The 18,706-nt window shown below is 47.7% G+C and overlaps 2 protein-coding genes across 3 annotated transcripts in view; one reads left to right on the top strand and one right to left on the bottom strand.

Annotated features, from left to right (window-relative positions):
* Positions 1 to 6,931, top strand: part of MYO15B (myosin XVB) — a 41,406-nt gene extending 34,475 nt beyond the window's left edge. Inside the window, exons 56-67 of the mRNA XM_039390292.1 lie at positions 312 to 388; positions 778 to 854; positions 1,428 to 1,558; positions 1,835 to 1,929; positions 2,224 to 2,301; positions 2,455 to 2,563; positions 2,915 to 3,054; positions 3,453 to 3,580; positions 4,485 to 4,618; positions 5,100 to 5,233; positions 5,652 to 5,792; positions 6,065 to 6,931. Coding sequence (XP_039246226.1) covers positions 312 to 388; positions 778 to 854; positions 1,428 to 1,558; positions 1,835 to 1,929; positions 2,224 to 2,301; positions 2,455 to 2,563; positions 2,915 to 3,054; positions 3,453 to 3,580; positions 4,485 to 4,618; positions 5,100 to 5,233; positions 5,652 to 5,792; positions 6,065 to 6,124 — 1,304 coding nt within the window. The 3' untranslated portion in view covers positions 6,125 to 6,931. The remainder of the gene's footprint in view (positions 1 to 311; positions 389 to 777; positions 855 to 1,427; positions 1,559 to 1,834; positions 1,930 to 2,223; positions 2,302 to 2,454; positions 2,564 to 2,914; positions 3,055 to 3,452; positions 3,581 to 4,484; positions 4,619 to 5,099; positions 5,234 to 5,651; positions 5,793 to 6,064) is intronic.
* Positions 6,861 to 18,706, bottom strand: part of RECQL5 (RecQ like helicase 5) — a 37,450-nt gene continuing 25,604 nt past the window's right edge. For both annotated transcript variants that reach the window (XM_027749634.2, XM_027749635.2), the window contains exons 9-20: positions 15,862 to 16,089; positions 14,306 to 14,405; positions 13,767 to 13,803; positions 12,899 to 12,957; positions 12,694 to 12,770; positions 12,118 to 12,211; positions 11,518 to 11,658; positions 10,425 to 11,092; positions 10,135 to 10,213; positions 9,100 to 9,351; positions 8,525 to 8,597; positions 6,861 to 8,415 (exon numbers count right to left, since the gene is read on the bottom strand). In XM_027749634.2, coding sequence (XP_027605435.1) covers positions 8,315 to 8,415; positions 8,525 to 8,597; positions 9,100 to 9,351; positions 10,135 to 10,213; positions 10,425 to 11,092; positions 11,518 to 11,658; positions 12,118 to 12,211; positions 12,694 to 12,770; positions 12,899 to 12,957; positions 13,767 to 13,803; positions 14,306 to 14,405; positions 15,862 to 16,089 — 1,909 coding nt within the window. In that variant the 3' untranslated portion in view covers positions 6,861 to 8,314. The remainder of the gene's footprint in view (positions 8,416 to 8,524; positions 8,598 to 9,099; positions 9,352 to 10,134; positions 10,214 to 10,424; positions 11,093 to 11,517; positions 11,659 to 12,117; positions 12,212 to 12,693; positions 12,771 to 12,898; positions 12,958 to 13,766; positions 13,804 to 14,305; positions 14,406 to 15,861; positions 16,090 to 18,706) is intronic.

Raw genomic sequence — 18,706 nt, forward strand, 5'->3', positions numbered from 1 at the left:
GGATGCTGTGGTGGGCACACACAGGCATTGTGGGGCTGAGTAGGGAATGAAACCTGTGTCGGGGGGGCCCCTCCTAAGGCACTTCTGCAGTTAATAACCACCTGTGTCCTTGCTGAAAGCATCCAGCAAAATGTACTTTGCTTGGAGTGCAAAGTGTCCAAGAACACACCCTTGCCTGGGCTGTGGACAGACTACACCTGTCCAATGCAAACCTTGGAGCAGGAAAGTTTTCAGGACAGTTTTTAGCCCTCTGCCAGCCCCATGGCAGGACCACCCCTGCTTAGACCTAAATGTCAGCCTTTGCCTTGCAGCGCTGATGCGGCTCATGGGAGATCAGCCCAAGCACAAGGACCAGACTGAGGTTGAATGTATCTATGAAATCCTAAAGGTTTGTGACCTTCCCTCGGGCAAAGTGCTGAAGCACCAACAGGAACAGAGGGCCAAGGCCTCGCTGGGAAGGGAGAGAACAGGGAGAGCCATAATGCAACTCCTGCATGAGAAAGGGAGCTGAAACAGACTGATTAAAACACATGGAGGGGAGGGGTTGCATGTAAATGGTTTCCCTGGATATCACTGTCTGGATGAGAGCACAACCTCCCTCTCCTCTCTCCTTCTTTGGGTCTAGATAGCATGAGGGACCAGAGGCTGAAAAGCCCAAGCTTTAAGCCAGATGGGCAGAGCTCTGGCACTGGAAGAGGAAGGGCACAGAGGTGATCTGGGGGCCTCTCTGGTGCTCTTGTCCCCTCTCTAATGCTGTTTTCTCCTCTCTGAATGCAGCTATGCAAGGAGAAGGAGCATTTGCACGATGAGGTCTACTGCCAGGTCATCAAACAGGTCACCCACAACCCTAAACAGTGAGTACCAGAACTGACAGCTCCTCTGCATGCACAGCTGGAGAGGAACCATCTACTTCAGGGACACCAGGGCCAGGGGAGAGGGTGTTCCCTGATGCTGTGCTGTCCCCAGTGCTCCAATGCTGGGGCTTTTGCTGAGCACTCAGGAAATTTAGCCAGTCACTGGGTCTGACATTTTCATTTCAGTGGACATTTGTCCTTGTTTTTCTGGCTGCTGATATATCTGGGCCCTGGTAAACATCCCTGGTAGCTCCTGGTAGTGATGCTGCTCAGAGCCCTGATTTCCTCCTCACAGCCCTGGGGAATTGATACAACAGTCAGGGACTGGCTAGACCCCACACTGCCCTGTGAAATGGCAGCAGTGGCATCAGAGTGGCCTTGACTGTTCCCTTTGTTTGCTGTTAGAAGGACTGAATCAATCCCTTGCTCAGCATAAGAAACCTCTGACCAAGGGCTGCCACCCCATTTTCTGCTGCCTGCCATAGGTGTTCAGAAGGGCAGAGGCTCAGTTTGAGCTGCTAGGAGCAGGAATTGTCTTATCCCAAGGTGCCCACAGTCCCTTCTGTTCCTCAGGGAGAGCGTGCTGCGTGGCTGGTTGGTCCTGAATCTGCTAACTGGATACTTCCTTCCTACTAAAACCCTGATGCCCTATGCCACCAAGTTCCTGCAGCTAGCCAGCAGTGATCCATCCAGCACCCACCAAGGTATGACTATCTGTGTCCTATAAAACAAACATTCTAGTTCTAATCTTCCCATCCTGTCACTCCTCTGTTCTCCTGCTGTCCTGGATGCTGTCCGTGCCTGGCTCCTCATGATTTAGATGTGTCCTGGCAGAGTGGGAGTTGAGGTCAAGTCTCTTTGCTCTCCTAGCAGTGCCCAAGGGTTAAATTTGACACAGCCAGGGTGACCCAACACCACAGGACACAATGTTTAGGTTCTCTCTTTGGCTCAGCACATGGAGCTTTTCCCTCTTCCTGCAGATATAGCCAAGATCTGCCAGAGCAACCTGCGGAAGAACTTCATGTACGGGGGCCGCCGAAACCTTCCTTTCCCTGTGGAGATGGAGGCACTGCTGGTACTGAGGGGCAGGGAAGGGGGGATGCTGGGAACAGGGGGAGGGCAGAGGGTTGCCAGGAGGTGCCATGTGAGTGTGACAGGGGCAGCTAGTGCTCCATGAGAGGAAATGAATCATGTGGATGTAAGGGGGTTTGGGAAGTGCAATGCCACGGAGCGAGCAGGAATATGGGCAGGGAAGGGGCAGGTACTGTGGAGAAGCAGTGGAAGGCACAGATGAGGAAGAAGAGGGAGAAACAATTGTGGGGCTGGTGGGATCCTGCACGTCTTGCTGCCTAAAGACTGTCCCTTGCAGAAGGGGCACGGTGCCCGCCGGCTGGTGATACTGATGCCTGGAGGCATGGAATACCTCACCAGGATCAGGACATTCACAGTGAGTTTTCAGCTGTGACTTTCTTCTTTGGTCTGGACTCTGAGCCACACCAGGGAAATCCCTCACCTGCCAAGGGGTAATATGTCTACCTGCTCTGGGGCTGCTTTGGGCTTGACTGGTCATGGTATTCATTTTCTTCTTTCCTTGCTTCAGGTGGCCAAGGAGCTCTTGCAGGAGATCTGTGAGCAGATGGGAGTAGTTGAACAGGAAGAGATGCAGGACTTTTTTCTTTTTGCTATCAGGACTGACAAAAAAAATCTTGGCAAGTAGAGATAAGCATCAAGTTTCTTCCAAAAGCAGTCCCTGCAACAGGGAGCACCATGGCTCTGGCTTTCAATAGTTCCCTGACCCTTCCTGGCTCACGGGAGGTTCCTCTTAAGCAGTTTCCCTCTGTATTAGGGTTAAGGATTGATCCTTCTCAGGATCTGTGTTGCTTGTTCCTGAAAGAGGTGTGTGGGTCTGTGTCCCTTTGGAATGGCTGATTCTTGGAGTTGTAAGGGCAGGGGGGAACAGAGGTGTGCAGGAACTGTCCCAGGCCGTGGTGCTCAGCCCGCTGCCTCAGCACCAAGAGGGATGGATGACCCTCTCTCTGTGTAACATGTAGGTAAAATAGTGAAGCCAATAAAACCAGAGGAGTATCTCCACGATTACCTGCTGGAGGACAAGATGGTCACCGTGACTTTGCGCAGGCTCACCTGGAGGACACCTCTGCACTTCGAGAACCAAATCTATACAGACGTCCACTATGGACAGGTAAGAACAGCAGGGCCCTCCCCAGGGCTCCCTGACAGGGACAGAGGTTGTGTTCAGGCCAGTGGGAATGTCCCAAGGGGGCTGGAAAAGCAGGAGGGCTTTGGCTGATCAGCTTTGTGTGCTGTTTCTGGGAATGACTGAACACTGAACCTATGGATGCACAGAAGGCAGTGTGCCTGTGGGCCTAGCCTGGGAGCTGGGCTGTTCCACACACGGTTTGTGCAGCTCCACAGGCTCTTCCTGAGCCCAACCTGCCTTTGCTTTTGCGTTATCAGCCCGAATGGGATGTGTTATCATCAGGAAGGCAGGATGTGGGTCTCTGCAGCCTGGCACTGCCCAGACCTGCCTGTACCTTCTGGCAGGTTTAACAAAGGCCTCTTTGCTGTGCTGTCTCTCAGGTGCTGTGGGATTACCTGAATGGGAGGATCCTGCTGACCCAGAGTAAAGAAACAGAGATGCAAGTGGGCCTTTTGGCAATGCTCCAGCACTGGGCCAAACCAGAGCAGCAGAACTCTGCTCCCTCCGGGTATGTTAGGGTCAGGGTGGGTCTCTGCTTCTCTGATGTTGGCACCACAGGGGTTAGGAGCAGGTGCCTGGAAGTACTTCTGGATAATTAAGGAATGGACAGTTCTGGAGAACATAAGCTATTAATTAATGTCATGTAGCAACTGACTCCTGCCCCTAATCAAGAAATTTACCCCATATTCACACCCTTAATGCTGGCAATCTCTGCTCCACATTTCCTTTTGTCACTCCTCCTGAGCTGAGGGTCATGAGGGTGCCATGGGCATTTCATTTGACTGCCATGGGTTTGTAATACCCAAAGGAAGTGCATGAGCTTATAGTTTGGGTGACTGCTCCTTTGGGTGACAAAGGAGGGGGTGGAGAGACTCATTCCCCTCACAAGTGCCAGAGGTTTCAACCCTGGGCACCTGAAATCTCTAATGAGATGTCTCATTGGAATGAAACGGGAATGAAATTGTCCCTGGATACTGGAAAGCTTCTGTCCTGCAGTCCCAAGGTGTATATTCACACTCTTTGCTTCCTGTATCCTTTGCACTTTGTCTCAGAGTTGAGGTTAATGTCTCCATCAGATCCCCTTAAAGCACCAGCAGCAGGGAAAATGGCATAACCCTGCTGGGCATTGAAGAGCTCCTGCTATCTCCAGAAAGGAGGGATTTCTCTGTGCACTGCTCAGTGGTGCACAGCTGATTTCTCTATGGAAAATGGTGGTCTCACTGTCTCTGATGTTTCCTTCCACCTGACCCAGTGCAGATAAAACCTGCTGTGCTTTTCCTCTCCCCCTTCACCCTTCCCCTCAGACACACAATTGAAAATTGCTGCCTCATCCCCTTTGTTCCCTTAATCCCCCAGCTGATGTTCTATTTTAGCTGGGCAGGGGGTGAATTAGAATCTTCTGATTGGCACAGGGAGGAGCTGAAGAAATACACACCAAAGACCCTGCAGCACTCCATCAGTTCCATGGCTCTGGAGAACCAGGTTGCCACACTGCTGAGGACAAGGCAGCCCCTCCAGCCACTGGATGCAAAAATCCAGTTCATAGGTGAGAAGACATCCAGATCTGCTTCAGTTGTCCGTCCTGAGCATGATGGAAGCTGTTCTGAATGTGCTTTTGGGACAGTTCATGAGGTTGTTGAGGATTCTTGGAGCCTGGAGCGGGCCATGGCAACAGAATTCCCTGACAGCCTCTCACTGTGGATTGGAACTTGTTCCCAAGCACAGGATCAGGGTAGAAGTTCCACCTGTTGTAGAATTCTGCAGCAGATTGACAAAGCTCCCTATAAGTTGTGTTTTAATTGACACTCTGGCTGCACATCTGTTTTCTGGTAGGAAAAGAATGGCACATCCTTTCAGGCTGCTGAGATTTGGGTATCAGCAGCCTGGTGGGGAGGGAGAAGTTGTCACTCCTACTTTTTAATGTAGAAAAGCTTGGGAACACTGGCAGTTTTGACCACCTTAGGCTGGTGTAGTAGATTGCTGGCTGGAAGCTGCTCCCTTTCAGGCCACCTTTTGCTTTCTTACAGAACATGTGATGAAATTGCCTTTCTTTGGCTACACCATGTTCATCGTGGAGAGAGTCAGCGATGAGACGATCCCTGCGCCCTGTTTCTTTGGTGTGAATAAAGAGGAGATCATTGTGGTGAATGGTATCACCAAGGTATGCCAGACAACTCCCCCCAGTGTCTGTCAGATATTAACTTTGAGTTTTAGAAGAACCCGTGCAGGAAGAGGCTGTACTTCTCTGTATCACAGCCACTCTAACAAGAAAGCAAGAGACAAGAGTGGTAGAACAGTCATTAGTGCCGTGTGCTCTTTTGCAAGTCCAATGTTCATGCTAACAAGCACAGTCCACAGTAAACCTGTGTGTCACATTCCTGTTTGTCCCAGTGCCGTGGCAGTTCCAGGGCTGTGCTGTCAGCAGGAGCCTGCCCTGTGTTCTGCACACACCACCCTGTGCCCCAGACCTTGCTCAGCTTTCACTGGGCTCTTGAGGTGACTCCTTCTCGTGGAGAATCCGATGGTTTAATTTGTAAGGACTGCACCAGAGAGTGGTCTGTGGCTTTTCTCCTCCCCAGGCCGTGTCCCAGGTCATTCCCCTGAAGGAGGTGCAGAAGATGCGCACCCTGAAGCCCATGTCCAAAGATGGACTTCCCGGCTTGGAGCTGAACTATGGATCACCTGCCACCCCCAAGACCATGTGGATTGAACTGAAACAGGTGAGATCAGCCTGGGCCTGCAGCTTCCTCTTGGCAACTCAGGAATTGCCCTCCACTGCCCAGCTGAGCCTCTGCTGAGACAGTGCTTCTGCTCTCTCCTGCTCCACAGAAGGAGGGAGGGGATCACTGCATTTCCCAGGCTCCAAAGTGCAGCTTTGTTCCAGCATGTACCTGATATTTAATTATGGAAAGTGGTTTATGGGAATATTTAATTATAAGCAGCAGCTGTTTCTGGGGCAAAGAATGACTGATGCTGATTTGTGTTTTGACAGGCTAAAGAACTGTACCACACGCTTGTTGTCATCCTGGACAAAACAGAGCTCCACTCCTAGAGCTTAAAAGGAGGAGAATGACCAAGGAAAACAGCTGTGTCTCTCTTCCTTTGTACTTGATCAGTGCTCCCTGACCTGCCTTCTGCAGAGAACACTTCCAGAAGACAGCCATGACCTGAGACAGCTGCTTTCTAGGGCTGCCACCACAGTGTTTGTTGATGGAGTGTACCACAATCTCACCCCTGGTGACCTGCCATTCAGTACCCAAGTACTTCCCTGAAGCTGTGGATAAACAAACCACAAGGCCCTCTCCACACCACAGTTCTGACAAAGAGCAGCTGAACCAATGCAAGCACTTGCCTTCAAGCAAGAAGTCCTCTTTTCTTTTTTGAATTAATTAACATTAGCAAAGCCTGGTGCTTGCTAGAGATTTGTGTATCCCAATGCCCAGCTGAGGCTATGCAATGCCTGCACTGGCTGCTGGTGTTTTCCAGAGGCCAGTTTTGTCTCTGCATTGATATGCATAAGGCCCTGGAACAGGATTGGTGAAGCAGGAGTTTACAGAAAGCACCTTAATCGAAAAGCAGATCAGTGTTAATAATACAATTAGCACATATGCTGGGGCACAGATTGAGCTGCAATGGCACGAAAGTTTATTGTTAATTAATTTCTCACTGACATAATTATATGCATCTGCTTCCCTCTACTATAAAGAAGTCAGTCATGTCCATGCAGCTGTCAGGCTTCAATGATGGCTCCATGCCCACAGAGGAAGCACATTCAAACAGCACTCATATTATAGTAGAGTGTTTTGGGTCGTACAAAAATGCCTAATTTATTTTTATTGCCCTTTAGGAAATTGCAATAAAGTAATCACAGATACGTTTTGAAGGTGTGGCGTGACAGATCTTGCATCTTAATCCAGGAAAACTGACCTGCAAGTAACAGGCAAAGCTTGAGGAAAAAAGGCTGTCACTGTTGGCAGGGAAGGGGATAGATCTGAGGGTGCTCAGTGCAAGCCATGAGGTACAGCTGGATTCTTGCTGGTGAGGTGATTCCAGCAGGAACTGCAGCATCTTCCCCATCAGGTACTTCCCTTCGAGTGCTGCTTAATGGATCTTACACCAGTCTGTATGAGTGAGTGGTAAGAAAAAGCTTCCAGGAACAGTCCACAGCAGCTATAACATTATTTTATTGTCAGTTCTGCATATACTTCAGTACATCTAAAAAAATACATCTGTGGAGTACAGTGCTCCAAAAGCCTGACCGATGGCCTCTCAGCTGCAGATCCCTCAGCAGCAATAGTGCCTGAGGCCACCAGCCTCTGTGGGCATGGAACAAAGGCAGAACCCAATAAAAATCCAACAGGAGGGACTTGTGCCAGGGAATCAGGTTAGGTCCCATATAAACATAGCAGCAGAGACACCACAGTGTCAATTTGAGGGCCACAGCAGTACCTGAACCAGTTCTAACAGCAGCATTGCCCTCTGTATTGCAGACTTTTGGTGAGGCACAGGGGGCAAATATGGCTTTAGGGGTTACAAGAAAATGCTGGAAAGTGCTGTTGAGGTTAACACTGAAAGAGCATCACCACTTAAGTTAAAGGGCAGACAAAACCAGACAAAGTTTAAAAAAAAGTTCACATTAAAAGAAAAAGAATTCCAGTTTCTTCACCCTCAGAAAGTAGGCATTGCCTGCACGGTAAGAACAAAACACTTCCCTCCTGCCCTTCAAAGGAAAACATTCCATCCAGGAACTCAACCATGGAGTTTGTCATTGGCAGCCCTGAGCAAAGCATAAGAACATGTAGCATAAGGCTTCTAGTGGTAACACTGAAATAAGAACTAAGACAGGGAGTGAGGGGAGGAGCCATCTAGGAACAAGATGCCATCCCAAAGCAGAGTCCCAGTTGGAAAGTCTGAGCCCTTCCCAGACTGCTGCAGGGAGCAGAGGTTGGAGACAGTGCAGAACATCTCAGGCAGCAGCCCCTAACAAACACAGCAGATGCAACTTCACACCTCTTGGTCCTCTAGGGCTTCAGCACCCCAGTTATTGGAGAAACTCTCTAAGTTCACAGAAACTGGTTTCCTGGAACTGTTTGTCACTAAGGACAGAAGTGAGCAAAAATGCAGTGGGGGGAAAAAAAAAAATCTCGCTTCTGCAGTCTCACAAAACTCTCCATGGCAGAGTTTTTCAAGATCCCATGGTCATGCTGCTGGAGGAAGAAAGACAACCAACAGGACGCACAGATCAGCTCTCCCAGCTCTGCAGCTCCTGCCAGTCTGCCTCACTCTCACACCTGACCCTTGTTTTGAAAAACTCCTTGATGAGTCTCTGTGCTTCCTCCTTCACTGCAAGAGAGGAAACATCACCTCTGAGTCGAAACTTAAGACATCTGCCACCTCTAAAGACATCCATCCACTTGGCATTGAAAGAACCCCAGGCTCTCAGTGCTCTCACCTGTCTTGCGGGCAGGGTTCTGCTCCTGGGTCAGTAAGTGAGACAGGTGCCGGGCAAAGCCCTTAAACAGCTCCTGCAGAATCAGGGAAGACAAAGAGCAGAAAGCAGACATCAGTTACCAGACTGTTCCCATGTTTGTCTTGCCCTCAGCACGGGCTGGCTGCAGCACACACCATTCCTAGACTGAGACTACAGGGGTGTTGCACACCTGCAAACACACCCGACCCTGCAGTGCTGGCACACACAACCTGCCTTGCAGGACACATCAAGGAAACTACACCAGAATTGAACCTGAGCTGTTGCTGCTCCACAGGTGGGAGTTAAAAGTGTGTCAAAGCTTAATGTGAAAACATGAACAACCATAAATAATATCATAAATAAATGATACCACTCCAAACACACACAAACCTTTTTGTGGGAGAGGTGAGTTCCTGTACCTGGAGTCACTGAAACAGCACATACCAAGATGCAAGTTGGAAATGAAATGTGGTATCCAGATCATCCCCCCTTCTTAGAGCCCCAGATCACTATGAGCTGTAGTCTTCTGCTAAAGAGGGTCATGAGCTGTGCCCTACCTTGGAAGCAAATTTGCCACCCTTGTAGAACGGGGTCAAATATTTGACAACGATGTCTGCAGTGTCTTTGAGGGACACGCCTTTGGTCACTGGCTGTACAGTCTTGCTGGTTCCTTCTTTATCACACCATTCTAAGTTTGAATCAAAAGTCACCTTCTTCTTTGTTGGACCAGCACTTTTGCATTCTGGCTGGGACAGAATAGAAGGTTTTGCCGCTGTCCGCAGCCGCTTTGTTGCGGGACTTTCCATATCCTGGAGAGGAGACAGAGAAGAATCAAACCTACCACTTCCTGGAGCAGCATTCCACTTCCAAGCACCCACTATTTGCCACACAAAGGGACTTTGAGACTTTTCTTTAAGAACATCACATTTAGAATTACCCCGTGCTCTTATAAGGGCAGCTAATTGCTAGACCCTGTCGTATACAGGAAAAACTGACTGGAAATGATTTTTCAGGATCTCTGCTGAGAATACACCCCTCAGGAAGAATCAGCCATATCAGGAGTGCCACATGCCTGTTCAGTTTGAAAGAAAAGAAGACTGCACTGTTGCAGAGACAGCTGCCAGGCAGTCTCAGATGCCAAATGCAGAAGCAGAGACTGAATGGCAAGGCAGGCTGCGAGTACAGGTCGCTTCCAAATGGTCCCGTGTGTCATTGGCCTGTGGTTGTTCCCTGAACTTGAGAAAGCAGCTGCTAATTATAGTTCATTACAGATCTAGAGGGGGTCGAGAGACTCATTCCAGGCAAGTCACCAGCAAGGGCACAGTCACATGTGTTGCACACAGGAGGAAACAATGCAGTGGAGGGGAAGCTCTCCACTGCAGCCCAAGGTGCTGCCATGGCCCAGCGGGCAGCAGGGAAACACCAGGACTGCAACACAACTGGGGTTCTCTCTGGTGCAACTGCAGCTGGGCCCTCCCCAGATAAACAACACTCTCAGGTGAGGTTCAGAGAAGGAGCATCACTCTCAGAGAGAAATTTGGCACGAGATGAGCAGAAGAAACAGAGGAAATTAGCATTCATTGAAGCCTTACCTCAACTGATCCTGCCCGCTTCCCACTCTCACCTTCCCCAACAACAGGTAACTCAGTTTCTGAGACATTTTCAGCAACACTAGTGGGAATAGTGAAGGCCAACTGTAATTATTCCACAGAGCAAATATCCCTGCATTTGTTGTTAGTGGCTATGAGACCCTCCATGGTAAAGCAAGAGTCTCCCTCACCCACCCAGAGATCTCATACAGATTCCCAGTTTCCAGGACAAGGCCGGTGGGACTCTGCAGCTTAACAGGGCAACACGGGGAGCAGAGAGATAGGGATTTTACCTGGACTTTACATCAATTTCTTCCTGAAGGAGTTCAGATTCAGCAGCTTGCTGGGTCTTAAAATCCTCCCCCTTCTCAGTCTGTGTTACTTCTGTTTCTCTCAGTTCTTTATTCTCTGCCTGGGACTGTCCAGTCAGAACTCCGGAGACATCTCTGCCTTCCTGAGATGTTGGTTTCTCTTGACACATGCTTTGAGAAGAAACCTGAGGTAGTGTGCTTGCAGAACAGCCCTCTTCCTTTGCTGAGCTGCGACTTTTGGCTTTAGAGCCACCTTTGGAGAGGGAGAAGAATTTGGAAATATCTTGTGATTCTTTTTTAGCTGCTTCTGCGAGCATTTGCTGCTTCTTGCTACGTTTGGACTTCTTAGTGGGGCTCTCCCAAAGTGCAGCCTTTGTGTCTGGACTGGGTTGCTGTCCCTTCTTTTCAGGGTGTATTTCTACCCCAGCACTCTCACACATTGCTTGGGTTGCTGTTTCTTCCCTCTGGACAACAGTGTTTCTGGTGTCCAGTTCCAGACTGTAGCTGCTGTTGTCTTGCCCATTTGGACAATCTACTTCTTTTTTGACAGGCTTTGCATCACTCTCCTCCTGGATCTTCAGCAGTTCTGAGGCTGTCTGGAACAAGTTGGATTTCTTTGGAAATCCTGCTCCCACACGCTTGGGTTTGAACTAGGGAAAAAGGAGGAAGAAGAAAGTTTGGATGTGATATCCCTATGTGCAGAACCCTGAAAGGAGCTAGGTTTCTGCACACAATACACCACTCTGGACAGCTGTAAGGTGAGGGAGGCTCTAAATCTGACTTATCATCACACCCATCAACTGAGACATGAGGGAAATGCATTAGGTTAAATTCCCAGGCTGGTACTAAGGAAACAGCCATCCTTGGCTAGAGCAAGATAAGAAAGAACTTATTTAATCTATGGCCTGCACATAGATTATGTTCACTAATAGCAACCAGTATGACAGACAGACAGGGAAAAGCAATTACAACAGAAATATACAGCTATGGCCACAGAAAGGATGTAAGATAAATTAATAAAAAAGCAGAAAGACAAAACACACCATTCCCTCCTGTCTATCCCATCAGTACTCACTGAATAAACCTGGGATGCAGGGAGGAAGTCCTGTTCTGTTGGAGACTCAGATTTGGTTTCCAAACTGCTGTTGCCACCAGTTCCAGACCCAAAAACTGAGAACAACTCTCCTTGTTTGGAGGCTTTGTTGATTTCTGCTACCTGAAAAGAGAATGGAAATATCCTCCAATGGCCAGAAATCTTTATGCATTCCTGCCTTTTTACATACTAAGAGCCACAGTGGCAAAACAAACATCTCCCCTGGAGAGGTGCCTGCCTCAAGAACAGAAATATCTTCAGAGAGACTGATGGCAACCAGGTAACCTAAACCAAGGCTTCTCTAGTGTCAGCAGCAGCCTGGGGAATTCCCCATTCCCTTTACTGCTAGAACAAATCTAGATAAGCTTGCACTGGAATGTAGGTTTCCAGAGCCTGTAAAGCCAACAAAGATGTGAAACCCAGGTGATTCTGGGCCCTCTTGGAAACAGAGTCAAGAAGAAAGATTTGGAAGACACCCAAGGCAAAGCAGAGCTTCTCCTTTGTCTTTCCCACACAAACTCTGCCCTATTTCCCCTCGAGCTGAGGCCACACCACGTTCATACAGCAGGTGTAAGTCCCTACCTTCTTCAGCACAGTTGCCTTGTATGAATTTGCCATTTTGCTGGTCTGGAAAGCTTCATACTCCATTTCCACTGCACAGGCATGAGGGTCTGACCTGTAACACAGGCTGGGGTGATTTCTGGCAAGATACACCTCTATATCTGCAAAGGGTGCACTAAGGCTTAAGTATCTCCCAGAAAGTACAAAATTCACTCCCTCCGGTGCAAGAATAAGTGATAGCTTCCAGTTACACCCTAAGGGATGCAGTGGTGAATTGCTGAGAATGGAAAGGGTGATGAAAACACTTTTCAATCAAAGTCCTTTTGCCCAGAGGCTCAGTTTGAAAAGTACACTATCCCCACCTTGTGGGACAGAGAAGAATTGCGGCTCCTGGAATCAAGCTGATTTAGCAATCGGCCACAGGAATCCTCACATCCGATCCTGAACATCACTAACAGAAAGATGCTGTTAAGTGAAACTACATCCTTGGACAAAAAAAATCTTAAAAAAGCATTCTTTGAGAATGTTAATTCTGCTGAGGGAGAGTAGGCCCTGTGTTAAGAGACTCAGTATGTACCCCTTTTCTTCATCTCATACCCTTTTCCTCCTGCTGCTGGATTCTTCTGGTTGTTGCTCAAAGCTTCTTCCAGCATCTTCAAGCAGTGTTCCCGTCCCTAGGAAACATGGGATACTCAGACATGCTCTACAGAAGTCACAGTGCCCCTTGGACTTCCATCCCTGAAGGAGTAAGAACAGGGCAGGTGGAATCTTTGTTGCTCTTTGCTGGTCAGTCATGATTTACCTTCACTGTGAGCTTTGAGATCCTCCTGCTGCCAGCATCCTTGAGGGGACAGTCTGCACCTGCCACAGGAGAGGCATTTGGAAAACAGTTACAGCTGGGCTGATGAGAACATCTCAGCTGTCATGGAGAGGTGCCAGTCCAGTACTTCCTGGCATTCTCCTCCCTGCACTGTCACCCCAAGGGCCATGACAGTCACCCTTTTTACCTGGAAAAGCTACACACTCCAAAAGAGGAGGCAGAAGCCAAAGTACGATTGTTCTCTCTGACTGAGAACATCTACTTTGGAGTTTATGACTAACAGCTTTCCAAAATTTCCCAATCTTAGGAAACCCTTTTTCAAGGAATTGCAGCTCTTAGGAAACCCAAATCTATCCTGCTCCCCACAATACCAACCCCAAAAGTTCCCAAAAAGGCTGAACAGAGTAACCTGACCTACCAGGTATTCTTTTGCCACAGTGTAAGAACTACACTTCTAGACAGGGCCCCAAGCAGCACAACTACAAATAGCAAAGTTTTTTAGCAGTTTCCCTATAGCCCGCTTATTATTATTATTATTATTATTATTATTATTATTATTAATGCTGCATAACTACTGCAGAAACAGCCTACAAAGTCAGGTTAGACAGTTTTTCTTCTCTCTTGCTTATTTGAACAAGTTGTTCAGAAAGATGCATTCCATATCTTCACCCCAACCAAAGCTAAGCTGTGATCCGTCTCCTCCAGCCAAGCTTTCACAGCCAAAAGCTTAACCTCTGTGCCTGGGGACTGATACCTCCAGTGGTGATGCCATATAAATTACACACAGCTGCAAAATACAAGACTTTCTTCTCCCAAAGAAAATCCACTATAAATCAAGAAAGGTATTTACTTGGAGGAACAAAATCTTCCTTTTCTGGTTCTTTGCCCTGGAAGAAAACAAAGATCAGTCAAACATTTCCATTTCTGCAATGTACATGCAGGTCTAGAAGCACAAGAGACATATTTTATACCCCTTCTCCAGGGAAAATTGAAGCTGAAGTTACAAAAGCACTGAGCAGGCACCAAAACAGGGGAAAGAAGACAAAGAATGAGAATCGGAGCCAAAATTTCACCTTTGCTATAGGAATATATAAGAGAAGCTGACAGGGGAAATTTGTTTTTACTACTACCAGGGGTATTAAAGACAACAGAATCCTCTTGATAGCACTGCAGAGAAACCAGTACATGAATCAGTTGCATTTCTTCCTATTATGGGACTGGCCCAGAATATGGAGAACACGGAAAAAGCAGAGGTACAAAAAGCAAAAGACAACAAGCAACAGCAAGATGCAGTAATTTACTTCCACTAGTGCCAGGAAGCCTTTATGGCTGTCAGACAAGCTCACAGCAAACAATCTGGGCATCTCTTACAAAGTGACACTGACTCACCTTGCGCAGACTCATCTGCTTTTTGTAGAAGTTGTCCCACTCCCGCTTCCGACGCTCCTCATTGTCTTCATCCCAATTCCCACTGCTTTCCTCATCATACCTGGATAAGTCGGGAAAACAAGAGGAGCAAGCATTTCTGTAGCTGCAGCATTACCTGGGGGACAGGTTTGGAAAGCCTAGGTCACCCCAGTGATGTTTCCCACATCCTTTCTGAACAAGTCTTAGCTTTTAGTTTCACTGCCATCCCTCAATCTGGACGGCTGAGAGTGTCCTCCAAAAGTTCATGGGATTTGTTAATTCCATGAACTTTAGTTAGCGGTGGCATGAACTGGTAGCACTTAACTAATGCTTTGAGAATGGAGGGCTCCATTTAAGCTCTTCCAGATTGTCCCATGGGGTTGAGGAGTCACTGACTCCTGCCATATACCTCATCAGTCACTACTGCCCTGGGAGCAGAGATGGCAGAAAGGGCACAGCATCCATTCCTCAGCCTCAGCTGTTCACAGCCTGTTGTAGGAAATGAAATCCCCATCACTAATGCACTGAAATGCAGCAGCTGATCCTCACCACATGTAGCCCAGGAGTTTGCTGCCTCCCACAGCTGCCACTGCCAAAACTTACAGGTATCACAAATCAGAGCTTTAGGGCTGTTGACTATTACAACTTCCAATCAAACAATCATAGGAAACTACAATCAAGTAATGGAGAAGTTCAATAAATCAAGTGGCAAACATGGTGCTGTACAACAGCATTGGTCGTGAGACCAAACACAGTCTTAGGTCACAAGTACCAGTTTCCTCTGACTCAGCCTGAAGAAAAAAGCCACCAGTCTCAAGCTGTTTAAGGTAAAGCAGGGCCAGGACAGTCCAACAGCACTGTTTATCCTGGCAGAGCTTCACGGGCAGTGCCAGCAGCGAAACTTCATCCTGACAAAGCTGCACAATCACGGCACCTCAGCCAGAGAACAAGGAGAAGGAGAAGTTGTCACCTCCACACTGCCAAGCATTTTACAGAATTAATCATGTTTTACACTGCAGATCTTCCTTTTGCTGTCAGCCTGACAGGAAAACACTAAAATTTCACAATCTGCAGAAGAATTTGACACTGGCACTCCATTGCACCCTCTGTGGTGACTAAAGTTCTGCCAGTGGCCCCCAGCCTGCTGGCCCACAGGCAGCTGTACTGAGTTGGGAATGAAATCTGGACCACGTCATCTTGGTCTCAATTTAGACGTTTTTGATCCTTGTGACTGTGAGCAGCCTGAGCCCACTTGCTGCTTTCAAAAAATTTCAGGCTAGTTTTTTGAGCCAATTACATTCTGCAGGGCAATTCTTAGGTCTGTCAAAACAGCTTTTGGCTCTCTGGGACACGAATGTGAACAAGGCTGCCAAAGTGTGTGGAAAATGGAATTCCAGCTCCTGCTGCCAGGAAGTTACAGGAAAATACCATCCACACAGAAACATGTGCTGAAAATAGGAGTGGCTGGGCCTGCAGCTGGGAGATGCTCTTTTCTCTGATAGTTCCTATGAGCTGAGTTTTATCTCTCCAGCACAGACCTGCTAAAACCTCTGCAGCCTCTCCTCCCGCCTTCGTACAGCTCTGGGTCGTAGGCATCCCAGGAGGAACCAGTGGGCCCGATGCAGGTTTTGCTCCAGTTGTTGGTGCAGCGTTCCAGTGACTCCAGTTGCCTTTTCACTGCCCCTGGGTTCTTGCAGAAATCACAGCACTTGTTACAAGGTGGGGTGACATCGCCGAAGTACTTGGCTATGGCAGCGTGGCGACATCTAAACACAAGGGAAATGATCTGGTTGTTATTTTTATTCATGAGAACTCCACCCTCCAAATGCAGGGTGTTTTTTGATACAGATTTGAGTCTTTTTTTCCCCCCAGAGAATGCCTGTTCCAGCAGGAATCACAGGGCTAAGTGGAGTTCTGTTCCTGGCACATTGCTTAAGGTCTCTCTGCCTCCACTTCCCCACATGTGAAAAAACATTGACGTTAATCTCTTCTGCTAAACCCTTTTAGATCTTTGAGACCTGCAAAAGGAAGTTTATGAAATATGCAGTTATTAATTCTGTATCATTGGCCAAATATATTCCATGTCCTATCAGGATGTCTGTAAGATAAATATGTGAAGAGGCCCTGTTGATCCCTACACCTCAGAGTGTATCTGCATATTCCACATTGAAGAGCTTCTCATTTTACTGTTTGTGGTTTGAAGGTGAAGAAATCTGTATCTGAAGACACAGGAATGTAAATTAAATCCCAGAATTAGAGTCCAGACTGAGGTCACAAGGGAGCACCATTCAGGTAACACGTGCCTGGGTCTTGATCTGCTCCCACATGCTCCAGATCAGCAGCCAAAATTAGGGTCCTACATCCATGAAAACCAGTCCATTTACTCATACAGTATTGCACAACCAGTTTACCAGACTTAGCAAACCAGCCATGTGAAAATGATTAGATTCTTCTAGAAATCTTCAAAAGATTTTTGGCATTGGTTTTGGGTATGTAAAAAAGAGTTTGGTGACAGAAATATGCTCATTAGCAATACAGGCAGGAAGTAATTTCTCTTCTAGAACACTCCTTAATTTAAACCAGTGAATACACTGATTTCACTAACCAGGAAGCTACTTTTTTATTTTTTTTTAAGAAAGAAGAGTTTAGAGGAGCTTTTTAAAACTTGAGTTGCACAGCAGAGGTGGCCAGTTGTCTCTCAGTCAAAATGCTGATACTAAATACACAGAAACATCTACTTCATCAGGCATTTAGAGATCAAATCCTGCAGCCAAGAGGGAACAAGAGTTATTTTAGAAGAGAATTATTTTACTACAAAGAAGAACAAAGTGGAGATTTTTCATCTCTGCCAAGGAGTGCCCTAGTTGGCTTACCAACTTCATCTGCAAAAAGTGGGTCACAGAGGGGAAAAGTAAGAGAGTGAGCACTTCATTTATTCTTATTATAAACCCTTTAAGGCACGTCTGAACTTGCCAGAGATCTAACAAATGCAGTTTTCTTCTTAACTCGCGTGTGCGTTTGGGGGGGGACACAACTGCACATTGGGACACAACAAAGCACCACAAACCAACCCTGCGAGGGTCTGTAGAGGCTGCTCTTTGCCACAGCCCGGCAGGTTGATGTGCCAAGGGGCACAGGTTACAGATTCCTGACTCCACAGCAGTGCTGAAGCACAAAGGACCTGGCACCGCTCAGGTGAGCAGGCTGCAGCAGTGTGACCTTGCTCTGCACGGTGTAGGGAGCTGAAGGCTGGAGAGGGCTACGACAAAGCTGGCTTTATATCCCCCTGCAGAGCCACACTGACTCACTCTCCTCTTGCACTCAAAGAGCTCCTTTCACATGGTGGGGAAGGGTGGGGGGACTGGGATGGGGGCAACACATTCGATCCCCTTGTCCTGCCTTTCCAAAAGAGCTACTGGTGCTGCCTGCCCTGCCAATGCAACGTGACTATAGAAATGTCAGCGAGCTGCAAGTCAGCTTTTTGTTTCCCCAAAAGAAAACAGGCAGGCATTCTCATTAGCCCATGGCTCTTTCTCTCGCACGCACTGATCTGTATGAGAGTTAAGCGAGGCATACAGTAATGGTCAAGCCCTCTCCTCACTCCTACAGCTTAATCACCAGGCTTATGCTGGGGAGGGACATCCACACACACCTCTGTCCCTAAAAGCGAACAAGTGAGATGCCCCAGGGGAGGGCTTTGGTGGAAGCAGAGATCAGTTCTGAACTCACTGGAACTTAAAGAGTTCTAGTTTCTAACCCATCAGCCCTGCAAAGCCAAGCTCTTTCCACCCAGGTTCTTGTAACTGCCTGTATCTTGAAGAATTACCCCATTTCACACAGCCACTGCCACAGCCCCACTCTAGCCAGCGGTGCTCAGGACTTGGGTCATAACGGAAATTCATTTGCAGAACTAAGATTGCAATCCTATAATTAAAGTCAAAAGGCAAACCCCAGAGTTACTAACAGGGATACTGGGGGTAATCACTGGATTACAGCTTAACAGAACACGAGAGGTCCTGAAACACAGTCACTTGTGCATTATCATCAGAGGGGAAAGCTCTCCAAGTCATATGGGCACCTGACTAATGCCCATGAGATGGAGATGATTTACATAAACTAATGGTAGTCTGTACACATGTCCTAAAATTATTTCATCTTTTAAATATGCAACTGTATTATTTGTCTCCCCTCACCCTTCAACAGCTGATCACTGATCTTCATGTCTAAACAAAATTATTTCATTTGAGGCATCCTGCCCCGATTTTACATTATGGAATAGGATGAAGAGCAAATAACAACCAAGTTTATTAACACGTTTTTGTCTGTGGCAACATATTTCAGGAAAGTGCTAAACTGACCACACCTGCACCTGTGTGGGTTTGG

This window comes from Pipra filicauda, unplaced genomic scaffold, assembly GCF_003945595.2.
Source record: "Pipra filicauda isolate LSUMZ 115617 unplaced genomic scaffold, ASM394559v2 scaffold80_size11013439_pilon, whole genome shotgun sequence".
Classification (NCBI taxonomy): Eukaryota; Metazoa; Chordata; class Aves; order Passeriformes; family Pipridae; genus Pipra; species Pipra filicauda.